Below are 18,804 nucleotides of genomic sequence, written 5' to 3' on the forward strand. Positions count from 1 at the left end.
GAGGCCTTTCTTCACTACCTTATGAGATCCCTGTGAGTGCAGGCAGTTTGTATGTCTCCTTCATTAGAGCTGCAATGTACAGACAATAGGTGCCCAGCCTCAACTGGGCAGTGTTGGAACTCAGTTTGTGTTGTGATGGTTTCTGAGTCAGAAACCATCATGTGATCTGAGAAAGCTACCTGGGAGGCCATGGAGCTGAGAGCTGGCTGCTTGACAGTAGATCAGTACACACAGATCTGTGACTTGAAAAGTGGCAGTTACAAGAAGGAAGGGTTTTCAAGGCAGAAGGAACAGTAGGGAAAATGTACCTGGTATCGAGATTCAAGTAATTCAAGGTGCTTGGAGAAGAAAGCACATGGGGCAGGACTTAGGTAGGGCAGGGGGCAAGTCAGGAAGGGCCTTAAGAGCCAAGACAAGGGGCTTGGATTTCACTCTGGGGCTTGGCCTCTTTAAGCCCCAGAGTGAAATCCAAGCCCCCAGTTGTTAACATGCAGGTGCTGAGTCTTACCTCCTGGGTGTGAACCTAGTATCTGTTGTTTACCAGCAGCAAGACCTTGAGTGAAACTTGAGGGTGCCGTGCCTCTGTTTCCCCATTTCTAAATTCGACTTAATGATACCTCAGGGGGTGTTGGTGAGAAACATACAGCAGGAACATGTTCCCCCTAAGTGTTCAATAAATGTTAGCTATAATCATTATATTCAGAATCGCTTTCCTACACTGTAAGAGAAAATGTGGGTGAATTATCATAGCTATTATTTTTATAGTTAATCTTTACTGAGTTCTGACTGTCTCAGTTTGGGTCTCCTAAAACAGACCCCAAATAACAATTTGGGTGCCAGGAATTTCTCTGGGAGGTGATCTTCAGGAGCACCAGTAGGGGTATAGGGCAGCGAGGCACGGACAGGAGGAAAGCCAAGAAGGAGCAGGGTCCTGCCACAGGCAGCTGTGTTCAGCACCACTGGGGGCTCAAACAACTGGGCCAAGCGCACCTCAGAGTTGACTGGGGAAGGAAGGTACCTTAGACTTGTAGCAGGATTTTGGGCCTCAGTGGCCCTGCTTTAGGCCAACCCTGTTCAGTCTGAACATTTACCCATGGGGAATGGGTAACTTTGGGTGCTTGATTTAGAAACTATATTCTTTGCCTCCTCTTTATTGCACATTAATTTTATTAAAGTTTCTTTCCATTAAAGGACTCACACACTAGAGTATGTTTTTGTCTTGATGCTGCCAATGGTAGAGCCTATTTACGGCATGCAGCTTTGGGGGTTTGGGGGTACCCCTCACCCTGCCTTGTAACAAAACCTAATGACACATTTCTCAGAATGTATCCCTAACTCCATGCATGACTGTCCTATTACTTAGCTGAAAATAAAGTTTATCTGGGTGTCCTGTGCTTTATCTGTTAATCTTTTGATATGGAAAGCCATAGACATGAACGGGAAGTACATGACTGGCAATTGACACTGACTGCCAGTTAGCGGCTCATCTGAAGTTTTAGTTAGCAATCTCAGTTTTCCTCTACCGGGATCTCTCTGTTAGCATGCATACTTTAAGTGGGTTCTGCCATCTGCCACATGAAGGCACAGAATACTCTTAGTGCATTAAGATCCTCAATAAAAAGAACTTTAATGGAATGTGTGTATAATAACAAGAGAAAGGAAATAGCTTCTCAGGGAAACACCCAAAGTTACCCATCCCCTCGTAGGTAAGTGCCCAGCCAAACAGGGTTGCCCCAAAGTGGGGCCACTGAGCCCTGAAAGCTTGCCATGATTTTAAGGCAGCTTCTGGTGAGGAAACAGTAAAAAAGGGGCAAAAAAGGCCAGGCAAGTCTGGAAAGAAAAGGGCAAAATCAAGGTACAAGTCAAGATAAAGGCTGCCATTGTCAGCCTCCCCACAGGTCTCTACCCTGTTTCATTTCCACATTGCTTCTTGGGCCTCCTTACAACATGGAGGCCCATTCCAAGCATGTGCATTCCAAGAGGTAGGAGTCAGAAGTTTCTGGTCCTCTTGAATTATTGATTCAGAAGTCCCAGAATATTACTTCTGGTGCATTGTTCAAAGCCCAGATTCAAGGAGAGGGGAACTAAGCTTCACATTTTAGCATGAGAACACGATGTATATACAGAATAGGAGGAATTGTTCTGGTCATCTTGGGAGAGAATCAGTTACAGAAGGAGGGCAGTTGTCTTATTAATTCTCCCTAAATCTGTTGATTAAGTCCAGGTGAAATCTCTGCAAGGTTTTGGGACCATTTTAAATCTTTCTGAAACACAGTTTTTCTAATTATAGCTTGTGACCCCTTAGTGAATTGTGAAATCTATGTGCTAAATCCAAATCAATAGTTCAGTATTGTTGTTGGTTTTGTTTTAACTTTCTAATTTGTGTTGGGATGCAAAGAGAATGATCCTTTATCCCTGTGGGTTCTTCTAGGGTGGCAAATATTCAGACAGGCATCAGCTAGATTGATAAAAGAAAAAGGCATATAGACATTTAATAATAACAGTTATACCTCCTATATATATGCAAGAGACCCAATAAGACAGTAATCATGCACTTGGCTTTAGATGCCATCTGAAATAGCTTAGCTAGGATGAGGGAGGCTGTGGGAAGAAAGGGAAAATTAATTAGGGTATTAATGGGGAAAACAAAGGTACTTCTGCCTTTTCCATTGAAAAGGGATGAAGTGATTAGGTCTTCTTGGGGGCTGGGGGGAAAACCCTTACAGAGAGAGGATTAGATATAAACATCAAAAGTAACTTCTACCCAGCCTTCAGAGCTCCTTCCTGAAACAAACCATGAAATGTTTCACCAAAGACACGTTTGGGGTGGCATTTTTTTTTTTGCTCCCCTATGTTTATTTGCAATTTCTGAACATGCACAAAAATAGAAAGTAACAGTCCTCATGTACCGTCAACTTCAACCCCCACCAATGTTTTTGAACTTGTGCATTTACCTGCCTTTGAATATTTTTAAAAATAGAAGATGGAATAAAATACAATAGAAAATAACTGAAAAATAAGGACATTTGTGAAATTTTTGTTTCATCTTTATATGTGTTTCCAGGTCAGAATATAAAATGTGTTTGAAAAATCCTTCTCTGGTACGTTGTCAATCTTTTTGAACAGAGAGCAGGCCTTGGTGAGAAACAGAATCCAACAGCATTTACTAACACCGTCTTTGTTTTATCTTACTTAGTTTCATTGTTGTGTATGAAAGTGACACAGTTTTCCGGTGAAGAGTGGCAACAAGCAAGTTCACCTTTGAATGCAGTCATTGACATTTTAAAAGTCGTCCTTTAAAAAAGGACATCTGTTCTAGAACAAATTTAAGTTTTTTAAACAGTTACAGATAGCAGAAGGATGGTGAAAATCCTGGAGTCGCAGGAGACTGAAGGGGGTGGGCAGCTGCAGGCCCAGAGCTAGCCAGGCCCCGCCTTTGCAGCCCCTGTGACTCAGCCAGGGGCTGTCCCCCAGTGCAAGAGGCCAGCCTTCTGGAAAGTAGGTTTCAGGCCTCTCTCTGGCACTGCTAGCTCCCTTGTCCCTCAGCAGATCCCTTCCTCCCTCCGCCTGAGTCTCTGCATCAGTAGGAAGCGGTGAGTGGATGGGGTCAGTTTTTCTCTGAGGTTCCGTGTCTGTCTAGCCTGGACACTGCGGAATCCCGCCTCCTAACGCAGCCCGGGCTGCTGACCGCTCTCTTCTCCGACAGGAAGGCGACCTGTAGTTCCGAGAGACACCGCAAGAGGGCAGAGGCGACCATAGACTGCGGCTTGACGCTGGGGCCCCCTGGGTGACCCACACGAATTGGCGCCCCAGGACCGTGGGTTCGAGCTCGCGCTCCTGCAATTCCTAGGCTGTCTCTTAATCTGTTCCCCGCCTCCCATAAAATGGGTTACTGTAAAGTCACATCTTTACAAACTCATTTCCCCCCAACTTTGACTCAGATTATTACTGTGGAACTCCTAGGGGTGATTGATGGAGTCCTTTAATGAATAAAATAAAAAGTTTTAAGAAATTTTTATTTAACTGTGTGTGATTTGGAAAGGTTTCAGCAGGAGGATGACATGATTTAAAAGTGGGAAAAAAAAGAAAGGCCGGGCTGGGGGGGGGGAGGTATTTTTAAAACCTGCCTATAATCCTATTCCTCATCAGTAACTTCAGTGGGTTTTGATATAGCATTAGTCTTTTTTCTTTTTTAACTGCAAACACATAAATAGATGAATAGGTAAATATTTGCCCACAAACTCAAAAGTCTACCAAACACCTTGAACCAGCTTGGTTTTTTACTCTAGATTTCACTGTCGTTCTACCCAGCTTCTCCCTTCACCAACATATAAGTAATTCCCTGCCAGCCAGACAAGCAGATGAGAGAGGTAGGCACCGCCTTTGTTGTCAGTAGTTCTGGATTCTTTGATGTGAAAAGAGGCAGCACTGTCATTTGATCCAACCTCTTTATATTTTACAAAGTTAAACAACTAAAAGAAGTAAAATGAGAAGGTGATGCTTATGGACTGCAGCGTCTACTGGTGGTGCATGCCTCATTATGATCTGCCTGCTGATTTCTGCTGTTCGTTTGTTTCTTTTGAAGACACTGGATTTTTCTCTCAGCTTTCTGTTGTCTTCAATTTCAATTTATCACCTTTCTCAATCTCGTATCAGGTTTGTCCACCCTAGTTTCAGAGGAACCAGAACTAGACATGTGAGCAAGCCTGGAGTCTGGTCTGTGCAGTTGATTTTAATGTTTCATTTTTCCTAATATGTGGATTCAATGCTCTACATTTCTCTCGAAGCACAGCTTTCACTGAATTCCACAAGTTTTTGTACAACTCCACTAGGGTTGTATTTTCATTTGGTTCAAAATGCTGAAAATTTTCTTTTGAGAATTATTCTTTGACCCATGTATTATGTACAAGTGTGTTGTTTAATCTCCAAGCATTTGGGGGATTTCCCAGCAACATTTCTGTCTTTGATTTCTAGTTTAAGTCTGCCATGCTCTGAGAGTGTACTTTGCATGGTTTCTTTTAAATTTGTCAAGGTGTGCGTTATGGTCCAGAATTTACTAGAATTTAGTTATGAAGCTATTGAGTCTGGGCTTTTCTGTGTGGGTAAATTAGTATGAATATTAACATTAGTATTTCAAATACTTCATTTGTTGTAGGTCTTTCAAATAATCTATATCTCCTTGATTCAGCTTTGGTAGTATGTGCCTTTCTAGGATTTGTCTATTTATATTAACTAATCTAATTTGTTTGTGTGCAATTATTCATAATATTCCTTTACAACCTTTTGCTTCTATCCCTTTTGAGTTTTGTTTCGTGACCTGCCTGGTTTATCCTGGAGAATATTCCATGTGCACATGAGAAGAATTTGTGCCGGCTGCTGCTGGGTGTCCACCAGTGTCCTTTCCATCAGTATCCCATAGATGTCCACTGGGTCTGGTTAGTTTATCGTGTGTTCAAGTCTTCTGTTTCCTAGTTGGTTTTCAGTCTAGCTGTTTTATTCATTTTCTATCTATTAATTTTCAAAAGGTGTTATTGAAGCCTTCATTGTCTTTGTTGAATTATCTGTTTTTCCCTTCATTTCTGTCATTTTTCTACCTGTATTTTGGTTTTCAGCTATTAGCTGCATAATAACAAGATTATCTATTATTATTACATGTTCTTGATGGGCTGACCTTTTTATTAGTATAAAGTATTCTTTTTATATATTTTTTGGTTTCAAAGTCTGTTTTGTCTAATCTCACGATAGCCACCTCAACTTTCTTGTGGTTGTTGTTTGCATGATATATCTTTCTCTGCTTTTAAAATTTTTTAATCTGTTTGTATTTTTGAATTGAAAGATGTCTCCTACAGATGGCATATAGTTTGACCATGTTTTGAGATCCAGTCTGACAAGTTCTGCCTTTTGAATGTACCTTAATCTATTCACAATGTCTTTATTGATATAGTTGGATTTATGTCTGCTATTTTACTTACCATTTCTTTATGTTTCATGTCATTGTTAGCCTTCTACTCCTCCTTTATGGTTTTCTTTTTCATTGAGTATTTTCTAATGTAGCATTTTAATTCCTTTAATTATGTTTATTATTATTATTTAATTATTTTAATTATTTTTTCCAACTTTTTAAAAGTTGCTTTTTGATTTCCCATATACATCTGAACTTATCTAAATCAGTTTCCAATTTATATTAGTTAAATTCCTGGGATATATAGAAATGACACTGTATTTTGTTTTTTGCCTTTTTGTGGTTTTGTTGTGTGTGTTGCTATATCTATTAATGTTACAAACTCAACAGCACATTGTTATAATTGTTACTTATCTGTAATCATTCCCTTAGCCCAACACAGTTTTGTCCCCTCACTTCCTTTGTGCTATTATTAGCAAATATATCACACACATTATGTTTTCGTATGTTATAGCATCAACAATACATTATATACCTACTATATTATAAATTACTTTATAAATCCATTTGGAGAAGAAAAGGAAAAATAGGCATTTCTACTTTTCTTTATAATTACAGAATTAGGAGATCAGTTCCTTTGGGAAGCAATTAGAGCTTATTTCTCCACCAGGCAAAATCTGAGCCAGAGCTCTGGAGCCAGGGCAGGCACAATAGCAAGCTTCTGGTGCACAGTAGCCCCACTTAGACACTGAGCATTAGTGGAGGGGAAGGCAGCAGCCTGACAGCCTCCTGACTCCTCCTCCTGGTGTGAACCATCACCTCCTGGGCCAGGGGAGGGGTGATCAGGGTCTCAGAACTCTCAGCACATTGCCCTTAAGATAGAGCCTCTGACCCATGAGTTGGGGCTGGGCTGGAGAAGGGAACCCCCGCCTCTTCCAGGACTTAGCCTCCTCTGCAGGTAGTTGGGCAGCATGAAATGCTGACTTCTTGTTTCTCCCAAGAAGGAAACCCTCCTACTGAGAGGAGGGCAGAGGGGCCCATATCTCGGTAGAGAAGAGAAGCCCTGTGTATGTGATCTGGGGGAAGAGGGATCTTGGGTTCTCAGGCTTGGGGAGGAAGGGCCCTGTTTCCTCGAGGGGGGCTAGGTCCTTGGTCTCGGCTAAGAGGGTTGAGGTTTTGGTCTTTTATTTTTGTCCTTCTCACTGTTACATACACAAAATCTTACACGGAGCCAGGCATAGAACAGAAGCTGAAAAAATAGTTTTAGAATGAACAGGCAGCAGAAAACAACTTGACTTTTTCTCTTCGTTCTCTTGTGAAATGTTCCCTCACACATGCTTCCTTCCCTGCTCCAGGAGGAGATCTAGGTCATCCCTTAGTTCAGTCAACTACCAATCTCTTTGGAGGGGTCAGAGGCCTGTGCAGTGGAACTCTGGTTGCATTCCAGAGCTCACTGTGAGGCAGCACCCTTAGCCGCTGCCCTGGGCCTGGAATGAGAGGTTGTGGTCAATTTCTTCTCTCTGTCCTTAACTTCCCATCTTTGAATTGCCATTTCTGACTATCATCTCTGACCCCAGGATCAGTCCTGAGGCAGAGGGGGTATATTTGTTTCCTGTGACTACCATAACAAGTCCGCGCAATCTTGAGTGGCTTATAACAATGTGAAATTATTCTCTACAGTTCTGGAGGCCAGAAGTCCCCAGTTTCATCGGCTGAAGTCAAGGTGTTGGTGTTGGGGCGGGCCCCTTCTGGAACCTCTGGGAAGAGACAATTCCTTGCCTCTTTCCGTTTCTAGAATGGTAACCCTTAGCTTCTGGCCCCTTCCTCCTCAAAACCATCAAAGTAGTATTGTGCTACGGTCATATCACTCTTCTTTGTCCAACCTCCCTCATCCTCCCTCTCATCAAGATGCTTAGATTGCAATTGAGGCCCATTGATAATTCAGGAGCTTTGGCCCATCCCACGATTCTAAATTTAGCACATCTGCAAAGACCTGTCATCACATAAGGGAGCTTTCACAGGCTGCAGGGATTAGCACTTGCAGGTCTTTGGACCATTAATCAGCCAGCCACTGGAGTTAGGATCTAAGATCTGGGTGGCTGCTTCTGCCATGCCTGCCATGGTCAATTCTTGGCTCACTATGTGACAGGCAGGGATCGCTAGGGCCATGTGGCACAGGGTTTCTGGCCTGGGCCCAGACCTGTCCTTACTAACCTTGGGCCCTTGTGGGGGACTGACAAATCTCTTTGTGCATGACTTGGCATAGAGCAAGACAATTACCTTAAAAAATAAAATAGACCCACCACCTGGCCCACAAGGTCCAGAGGATACAAGCTCAGCTTCTTAAGGAGAGTCCCCCAGCACACTTGGCTCTAGGCACTTCAGATATTTTTCCAGGCAACCGCCCCCCCCCGCCCCTCCGCCCACCACCCCTACTGCACGATTCTGAGGCTTTGAAACCTCAGCTGAAATAGAGCCGGAAAGAGGCGCCTTATGACATCCTGTCACCCTGGGGTCTGGGGCAGACGAAAGACAGGGAGGGGCTGGGAGGAGAGACCAGAGGCGGTCTGGGACAGGGCCAAGCCGAGGCCATGGCGGCGCCACCTGCCCAGTCAAGATGGGACTCTGGGCAGATGGTGGCTTTGGCTATCTTCTTCTTTTCTCCCCAAAACTTCTTTAAAAAATAAACATTTTATTTTGAGATAACTGTAGATTTATATATGTATGTTGTATTTATCATATATATTATACATCATAGCTTTTTATCTAGAAAAGTTTCAAATCTTCAGAAAAGCTGTGGGAACGTACACCCACATACCCCTCACCTGCATTCACCAGTTTGTATTTGGCTGAGTTCATGGCTTTTAATTCTACTATCCATAACTATTTAGACAGAAAAAAAAATACGTATATATATATATGTATATATATATAAATATATATATTTATATATAAATATATAAATATGGACATACTCTGTCCACAAGGAAACATTTCTAAAACTCATTTTAAGGCCTCCTTGGTGGTGCAGGGGTTAAGTCTCAGCACTATCAAGCTATCACCAGCCACTACGGCATGAGTTTGATCCCCGGCCAGGAGCTGACCCACATGGCACAGCAAACCTCTCCTGTCTCGCCTGCTGCTCCCCTCAGCAGTGTGTTTCAGTCAATCTGCCTGTTCTGCTCCCCACTTTGTCTCTGGTGAATCCTCTCATACCCCGCACCTCTGGCCTACACCCCAGTTCTTGTATGCATAAATAAATAAAAATAGATCTTTTTAAAAACTCATTTTATATAATATATGATAGTATATTTATAATAACGAGCATATATATGAGCATGTATATTTGTATGTGTGTGTGTATATATATATATATACACATACATATATACATATACCCCACACACACACACACACACACATCCCTAACTCTTTTTGCTGAGAGAATTTAGAACCAGGGAGACCTCCATGTAACAAGCATGCCTAACACAAGTTCAATCACAGTTTCTAAATACCACCCAACTTGTCCTTGGAAACATGGTTGATTCCAGATCTGGGGCAGGAAAAGTCCTAGATAAGCCTAGAACCTATTGTCAGAAAGTTAGAGGGTACTCAGGGAAGGATGGGGCCATGTCTCAAAGACAAAGAGGTAGCCTGAAGGGAATCTTGCTGCCACAGCAGGTTGTGGTATCAGGGACAATCTGAGCATCAAAATAATGAGAGTGATGGATTATAACCCACAAGCTAAAATATGAAACCATGGTAGAATCACATTAGTAAAAATGAAGGTGGAAAAACTTTTTGTTGTTGTCGTCGTTGTTTAAATCTGTAGCCTTTTTTAAAAAATTTATTTTATTTTATATATATTTTCCATCATTCTTGTACAATGTATGCTTTCTCCTGTGAAATTCTCACCACCAATTCATCCACGTGCCATCACCATAGTCCCTTATGCAATTCCCACCCCTGTTTTGATCCTTCTCCCTCCTTCTCCCACGCAGAATGTCTCTGATTTATAGTTTCCTGTTGATTTTGATTTTTATTATAATTCCTATTTTTTCCCCTGATCCCTTATTTGTTTCCTCTCCATAAGGAGGAAAAAACTTTTTAACAGAAAACAGTAACAACAATTTGACTTTGAACTTCCATCCAACAGCACAGGGTTCTTACTTGCTTCCCCCTTCTAGATTTGGGTCTCCCTTCCTTCCTGGAGAGAATCCTGGTTGCAAACAACATTGCCATATTTATTTTTTTATACTCCTTCCTACCCAATTCACACAATTGTTTTAGAATTGCTGCACCAGCTCTGCTGCCTATAATAAACCTGCTAATGAAAGGTCAATATTTACTTGCAGGTCTTTTAGGTCTTTTTATCCATGTTTCAAGCAGAAGAGGTGCCTTCTAAGCTGGGTTTTGATGAATGAGTTGGAATCTCCTGGGAGGAGATAGAAGAACACTAGGCAGAGGGATACACATACCCAAAAGGCTGGGGAATGAAGAGTGAGCTCAGGAATTGTTTAGAAGGACAGAGAATCAGTTTGGAAAGGTGTGTGGTAGCGGGTATTGGTAGTAGCTAAGAAGAAACTTAATGCTGGACAAGGAGCTTGGCATTGATAGAGCAGGAACTGGGGAGACATGGAGGCATCGGAGCTTAGAGAATGTGGCGGATAGATTGGCAAAGTGGGGGACGTGGCTGAGACCGTGTGACATACCCTAAGCTGGCAGGCTGGCTTGCAGCATTCTCTGGAAACCTCAGCTTTGTCATCTGTAACATGGACGCAGGGACTGGCACCTGCTCCGAGGGCTGCCCAGGGACTCCCTGAGGTCTGAGTAAAGTCGGGCCTCTCATATGCCCCCCTGTTCTGTGACATATCTCTGCTTCCTGTTTCTCCCCTGTCAGGTCTCAGCCTCAGCTTCAAAAGAACAAACAGGCTCTCAAAACAAAGGAAGACAGTCTGACTGCAGAGGAAGCAGGAAGCTGCCAGCCCTGCTCGGAGCCCAGCTGCGGGGATTCAGGGACAGCGACATGGAGTCCGTGGCCCTCTACAGCTTCCAAGCCACAGAAAGCGATGAGCTGGCCTTCAACAAAGGGGACACACTCAAGGTAGGGTGACTGGAGCCGGATTGGGTCGGCCCCACAAGGGACGGGGGTAGTTTAAGGACCAGAAGCCCAGGACAGCCCCCCAAACAGTCAAGTCTCTGGAGGACAGGTCCAACTTCTCCTATAATCAGTTATGTGATTCTGGAAAAAGTACCGCCTCCCTCTGAGTCTCAGTTTTCCAATCTAGAAAACGGGTAGAGAAATAGTGATCCCTCTTCTGGGGACTATTATGAGGATTCAGTAAGACTTTAACATAGTGCCTGGCAGAAGTTTGTTTAACACCCAGTTTTCCAGAAAAGAAGTTGAAAGCAGTTGGAGAGGGAGAGGGGGAAGAGGAGGATATGGGGGGGGGGGAGAGAGAGAAGGAATATGTGAGAGGGAGAAAGTGTTACAGAATAAGTACATAAGCTAATCTTTTGGGGCTCAAATAACTGTTATTTAAGCATCAAGAATGAGCAATGTGGAGAAAAGGGAAATAAAATGATACCACAGCTCATTTCTCCTTGTCTGCACCCCTTTTAATGACCATCACCATCTTTCAAGGTGGTCCGGGCAGATGGGTCTGTGGTTTCTCCCTCTCTGGCAATGTCCTTCCCTACCAGTTTGCATAGGAAAGCAGAGTTCAGGGGCTGGATTCAGGGTGGTCATGCCAACATCTGGGCACTGGCGCTTCCACCCTGCTTCCCACTGGAACAGAAGGGGCTCAACGGCACAGCCCTTCACTCAGCAGCCCGGGTCCTGCTTTGCCCAAGCTTCAAGCACAGCAGGGACAGGACTGCTCTTTGCTGACACCCTACAATCCCAGGGCTTGAGCTCAGCAATGCTTGTTGCTGTGGCGTTTCAGCTGTCGAGGGCAGGGGTACCGTGTCCCCATTTCACAGGGGATAAATGAAAGTACAGGGAGGTGACAAGAGGCTTGGCGTGAGGTCAGACTTGGTCCTGTGAGCTTTGGCTCTGGAACACATGTTCTGTCCCCATGAGACTCAACTAACCAGGCTGATTTGAGAGACTAATGTTCCCCCCAGAAGAACCACATCCTCTTGAGGAACTCCCCTTTTTCTATGCTGCGATGCCCACACCTGTGCCTTCCTCACCCCATGGCAGTGTGGCTCGCTGCAAACAGGGGCAGGCTTAGCACCAGGCCTCTCTAGCCAGAGCATGCAGCTCTTAGTGAGACCCAAGTCTAGGTCACAGGCCTTATTGGCCAATCTGGGGTCTCAAAACTCAGATTTGGGTTTGGATAGCATTGGAACTAAGAAGGTGGTAGGCAACGGCCTCCAGTTGGGGCTCAGAGTGATCAGTCAGTGGTAGAGTGGGGGGGATCCCCCCAGATAATTGTTGAAAAGACTGTGACATCCCCACTTGCTTCTCAGGCTCCCGTGCCCACCACCTCTACCCCGAGATTAGTCAGATTTCCCAGTGACCTTTGCTAAAGCGTTGGCCACCTCCTGGTGTGTTTGCTTCTAATGAACTGTTGGCTGCTCAGGAAGAGGGGCAGCTCCTGAGGGCAGGGCCCATTCTGGGACCCAGTGCCTGGTACTTAGTAGACTCAGTGAGACATGAGGATGAGTGAAGGATGAAAACATTAGCTGAGACTGGGGCACGCTCCCCATGTGTGGGCGCAAGGTAGCACCTCATATCCACAAAGATGAAGGGTGCTTTCAGACTTTGCCCTCATTCATTCAACAAACATGTTTTGGGTTATTTTTCCCCATTTTATTGAGCTATGATTGACATATAACAGCATGTTCATTTCAGGTATACAACATAATGATTTGATAAATTACGTATTGAAAATGTTCACCATAGTAGGCTTAGTTAACACTCATCACTTCATGTAGTTACCAATTTTTGTCTTGTGTGCAAACTTTTAAGATCTACTTTCTTAGCAACTTTCAAGTATACAATAGTGTTATGCCCTGTAGTCACCAGGCTGGACATTGTAGTCCCAGGACTTATTTATGCTAAAACAAGAACTTTTTGTAACTTTTGACCCCCATTTCCACCACCCCCATGTCCTGCCACTGGCAACCACCAATCTCTTCCCTGTTGAGGTCTTGAGCACGTACCGATAATTCTAGAGTACTACAGCTCTGATCTCCTTTGGCTGAAGAAATCAACATGGGAGGTGGAAGAGTGAACAGGGAGGAAGGACACAGTGGGACAGCTTTGGGTGAGGTGATCAGGGCAGTCTCTCCAAAGAAATGACATCTGGCCTGAGGGCTGAAGGATGAGAAGGAACCATTAATGCGAAGAGCAGGGGATGAGAGCACCTGGCTGAGGTCAGAGTGGAACCAGAGTCAGAAGTTGGTTAAGGGTTGGGTGGGTTCACCATGAGCCAGGGTCGTATTAAGATGTTAAAGAGCTAAAAGAAAGGTCTGCGAATGAAGAACAACCAGCGAGAAGGACGGGGTGAGGGTAAGGTTGGGAGGCAGGCAGGAGTTAGGGCACAGGAAGGATTTGGATTTCATTTTCAATGAAACTAGGGCTTAGGGGCACACATTGTATTCCAGGTTCTGGTGTAAGCACTGGGATGAGCAGAGAAGAAAACAGACAGTCACTGCTCACGCAGCTGACATTCTGGTGGCAGACATGGCCATAAACCAGATAAATAAGCAAAACACAGAGCTTGTCGCATGGAGACTGCCTGGAGAGAACGGAGCTGCAGGGAGGGAATGTTGGTGTGCGCTGTAGAAGCCGCCTATACTCCCTGCTCAGTGATGGCACAAAATATTGTACAGTCCCTAAAGTTACTATTTTGGGAGGATGGTTAATGACATTCAATGCTCATGGCGCAATGTGAAATGGCAAAAAGCAAAATGCAGATGTGTACACACAGTCCAACTTCACACAGATAATCCATAGGCAATAATTTTGTGGAGAGAAAGTTGATATTCATGCCCCATTTTCTAGTCCTGGAAAAAAGACTAGCAAGAAATGTTCTCATAAGCTAACAGTTGTCAGTTCTGGGAGGTGGACCCATGAACAATTTATATTTTCTGCTTTATTCCTTCTCCCTTTCCCACATACCCTACGATAACAAGCATCCCTGCAAGGCTAGGGCCAGATGCAGAGGTGAGGCCCCCACTCTTTGACCTTGTGGGTACAAAGTCAAATCCTGCCTTTTTTAAGATGTTGATGGATTTTTTTTGCATTAATTTGTAAATAGACTTTATTTTATTTTATTTTTAAAGATTTATTTATTTATGCATACAAGAGCTGGGGTATAGGCCAGAGATGCGGGGGGTGAGCGGATTCACCAGAGACAGAGCGGGGAACAGAACAGGCAGACTGACCGAAATACACAGCTGAGGGGAGCAGCGGGCGAGACAAGAGAGGTCTGCTTCACCATGTGGGTTTCTCCCTGGACGACTAGGGATCGAACTCGTGCTGAAGAGGCTGCGGTTTGCTTCATAGTGCGGTGCTTAACACCTTGCGCCATCAGGGAGGCCCCTAAATAGACTTTATTTTAAAGAAAATTTGGGACTTGCAGAAAAATCATGAGAATGGTTCAGAGGACTTCCCATACCCCCTCCCCCCCAGTTCTTCCTGTAGTAACGTCTAATATTATCAGCATGTGTTACATTAATGAACCAATACCGATGCATTATTAACTAATGACCACATTCAGAGTATTTGCATTAATTTTGATTTCTTTTTAACACATTGCCTTAAAACATTATTTATCTTGATTCCTGAGTCTCTTGGCATCCCCTTAAATTTTATGCTCCGAGGCCTCCCCCTCGCTCTAGTCTGGGCCCACTTCTGTAATGGTAAAAATACCCTTCACCGTGATGTTGTCCTGGGGGCGTCCCCTCTTCCTCCCCCGGACCAGGGTAACTAGGTGTCAGTTTGGCCCCAGGCCCTTTGCCAAACTTGGTGCCATGTGGAGACACTCTGGATAAATGGCCCCAAATGTCACTTCCTTGAGATAAAGAACTCCCTCCCCAACAGGTCAGGCATTTCTGGCTAGCCCATGTTCCCTGTTGGAGGAGAGACTTGCCTCCCCCATTTCTCCATGGATGACCCCAAGACCCACACTCAGGGAGCCCTCCATCTCCTTGACATGTCTGATTGCACCTCAGACCCAGCGCAGACACCCCAGCTGCTCCCCTGTAGCTGTTCCCATAGCAGCTGAAGGCCCCACCACTGAGGGCCTTCCGGCGCTCAAGCCTCAACCCTGTGACTTCCCTTGGACAAGCCTGCAGCAACTCTGAGTCCTGTTGGTAACTCTTCCAAAACCGACCCTGAGTATCTGACCTTCTCAGCAACCCCACCCCCAACCATCCAGGCCCCCTGCAGCATCACCCATCTGAGCTAGTGCGGAAGACTTTCACTCCCCACCCCTGCCTTATCTCTAGACAACAGGTGACAGTCCTTCAGTGGGTCCTCTGGCTTTTTTTTTTTTTTTAAGATTTATTTATGCATACAAGAGCTGGGGTGTAGACCAGAGGGGTGGGAGATGAGAGGATTCACCAGAGACAGAGTGGGGAGCAGAACAGGCAGGTCTACTGAATACACTGCTAAGGCGAGACAGGAGAGATCTGCTGCATCATGTGGGTTAGCTCCCGGGCCAGGGATTAAACTCCTGCTGCAGTGGCTGCGGATAGCTTCATAGTGCTATGCTTAACCCCTTGTGCCACCAGAGAGGCCCCAGTTCCTCTTGGCTTTTACAATAAAATCTGAACTTCTTTCCAAGACCTACAAAACCTACATGCTATACCCACTCATCTTATAATACCACCTCTCCTGCCTCTACCAGACTCATGGGGCTTTATTTCCATGGGACAGAGATTGCAGCTCACATGCTGCCTCCTTCAGATGGGCCTTTTTTCGACCACCCCATCTGCTCCTTGTTGGAGGTCCCCCTACCCTTCTTAGATGACATCCTTCATCTATGTCACCCTGATAAAAAAATTTCAAAGCACTTACCACCACGTTAAGTTATACTGTTTACTTGTTTCTTTCCTACTTTATTGTCTATCTCTGTCCACCAGAATGTAAGCTCCTTGCTCCCTGCTGTGTTAGCACTGAGCCTGGCTCCCAGCAGGTACCCAGTACACAGCTGCTGAGTGAACATACTGGCCAGGGAGCAGTGGGGAAAGCAGTACCCTGGGTGGAAGGCATGGTGGGGGCAGAATCTTGGGGGTAGGGCAAGAGAGCATTTCACTAGGGAGGAGCAGGTCTCTCTGCTCTGTGAAAATTCCCACAAAGCTTCCCTCTGTTTGGGGGGTCTGGGGCTTTGGAACAAATATCAACATTGGAGCAATGTTAACAGTAAGAATTCAGCTAATGTAATCAAAGAGAACTTTTCTGGGTTTTTTGGAGTGGAGATGACAAAACAACAAAATGAAATAAAACCAGATAGGGATTATATTAGCTATATTACACTCACATGTCCACTTTGCTGTCCATGAGACACATTCAGTGTAGGCCATAAATGCACCCGTTTCACAGACGAGGGAACTGAGGCCAAAGCCACGTGGAGAGTGTCAGAGGCAGACAAGAGCACCCTATAGTCCAAGCACCAGGACATCTTCATTAAATCTGTGGCTATGGAAGGTGGCTCACTGTCCTAATTTTTCAGTATGTTGGGGGAATTTTGAATTTTTGTTTTTGGTTTTCAGCAAAATTTTTCCTGACTCAGCCACCTGCTTCCGTCTTCCCTGGGACTGCTGACCTTGCCTAGGCTACAAGGGCAGGAAGGAAGGGGCTCAGTGAGGCCTGGTGGACAGGGAGGAGGTGTCTGCCCACTAGGGTGGGGCCTCAGGCCTAGGCCCAAGGGAACAAAATCTCAGCTCCTCTTGATAAAATCTATGCTGATGCTCTTGACTGACTGCCCCCAAGTCCTTGCTTCTGCAGTGTCCTCTACTTGGGGTGCTATTCTACATCCAATTTTTTCTCTCACCAAGTATCCCCACTAGCATTGAATGGATGGTGAGAACTGGTCCAGGGCTGACAGGAAAGAGGAGCCCTAGACGTGGTCCAGAGACAAAGTGGGATAAGGGTGAAAACAGGTGCCCCTCCCCCCACACGAACTGAACCCATAACCCAGAATCCTGGCTTCCTCTTTGGGCTTCACCTCTCCCTGCTGCGTGGCCTGACTCATTTCCTCTCTCTGGGCATTGGTCTCCTCACCTGTGAGGTGGACTTTAGTGAGGTTGAACTTGGAGGATTGTATGAGAATCAGAGTGACACATGGAACACTTGCCCAGGGAAAGAAGGAGGGAACCCCAAGTTTAATGCTATACCCACTCCTAGATCTGGCCTGCTCCTCCCTGTGGCTTCTCTGTTGCTCACCCACAGTGCTCCCCACCCCCAGTGCTCCCCACCCCCACTCCCCCGTTTCAGTTCCTCTCTGCACACCTGTTGGGGGAGACAAGGGCGTCACGCTATGGGAGAGGAGCCCAAGCAAACCAGGTTCCTCCCCAAAGTTCTCCTTTATTTGCTCCCTGGTGCCTGGAACCCCCAGAGTCATCACCCTGAGTTCAGACAGCAAGGACTGTTTAAATGCAGTGACCCCAGACTAACACTAAGCACTGAACTCAGCTGGCTCCCCAACCTTCTTGGGAACCTCAGACCTTTACTACATGGTTCAGAGATGAGTGTAGGTCCTCGGCAGGTGACAGCTATTTCTCCCAGTAACTGAGTGTCTGTGTCTCTCCTGTCCACAGATCCTGAACATGGAAGATGACCAGAACTGGTACAAGGCAGAGCTCCGGGGTGCCGAGGGGTTTATTCCCAAGAACTACATCCACATCAAGCCCCACCCGTAAGTGGCTGTCCCCAGCTGTGTCCTCAAGATTCAATCCCCTAATCTGAGTCTCTACCTTGTCCAGGTTGAGCTGAGCTTTCTGTGTAGACTGGGGCCTGGTGCATCCCTTGTGCATGGAAACACCCTTACTTCAGTTACTGTTCGTCTGGGGCCTCCAGTCTCCACCCTCAGCAAGGACCAAAGGAGATGTGAGCATGGTCCAAAGTGATGGCTGAGTCAGGTTGAGCCCAGGCATTGACACTGAGGACCTAGAACACCAGAGAACACCCAGAAGAGCTTTGGAGAGGACAGGGGGGTGGGCCTTCAACTGGCTGGGCCATGGGCTGCTGCATGACCTCAGTCAGGGCCCTGCCCTTTCTGTTCCTCCGCTTCCCTGTCTGTAACACAAGGAGGGCTAAAACTCCAATCTGCGGAGGATTCTAGAGGTCTCTCTAAGAGATTGGCTCAGACCTGTGTCAGGATAGGCAATGGGGATGGAGGGGACAAAGGAGACATGAAGAGGAAACCCCCCTGGGTTCTGCCTTTGGGGTATGGAAGTGAACTGGACATTGGCTGAACAGAGTCTGGGACAAGGCAGAGTGAGAATAGTGTGTGGGGCCCAGGGGCCTGCTGGCCAGGGAAGCCCCTGCCAGGATCTCAGCAGGTGGCCGGCAATGCTATGGTCCAGAGAATGGCTGGGGCAGAGCCCATCCCCATTCTTGGTGGCCAAGAAATCTATGAAAAACTGACTTGATATGCTTGAATGATGACTGAGGAAGGCCCGAGATGCTGGGGCTTATTCACGAAACTGGCTGTGATCCCGGGGGACCAGCTGGGAGATGTTAGACACATGACTAGACACCAGGGTCAGCACAGCCCCATCCTGTGGGAGAAACAGGATGTAAAGAAATTACAGCATAGGAAGACAGTCAGTGCTGAGGCAACTAGACAGAGAGGGTTTCTCAGAAGTGGCAATGAGTAAGGTTTTGAAGGATAAGCAGGAGTTAGGTAAGTTGAAAAAAAGAGGTATTCCCAGGAGAGGAACAG

At 45.6% G+C, this 18,804-nt stretch overlaps 1 protein-coding gene across 1 annotated transcript in view; it reads left to right on the top strand.

Annotated features, from left to right (window-relative positions):
* Window positions 1-3,497: 3,497 nt before the first annotated feature.
* GRAP (GRB2 related adaptor protein) overlaps window positions 3,498-18,804 on the top strand; it is a 30,208-nt gene continuing 14,901 nt past the window's right edge. The window contains exons 1-3 of the mRNA XM_037493813.1: window positions 3,498-3,593; window positions 10,803-11,006; window positions 17,678-17,775. Coding sequence (XP_037349710.1) covers window positions 10,929-11,006; window positions 17,678-17,775 — 176 coding nt within the window. The 5' untranslated portion in view covers window positions 3,498-3,593; window positions 10,803-10,928. The remainder of the gene's footprint in view (window positions 3,594-10,802; window positions 11,007-17,677; window positions 17,776-18,804) is intronic.

Source organism: Talpa occidentalis, unplaced genomic scaffold, assembly GCF_014898055.3.
Source record: "Talpa occidentalis isolate TD23 unplaced genomic scaffold, MPIMG_talOcc4v2.1 talOcc4.7, whole genome shotgun sequence".
Lineage (NCBI taxonomy): Eukaryota > Metazoa > Chordata > Mammalia > Eulipotyphla > Talpidae > Talpa > Talpa occidentalis.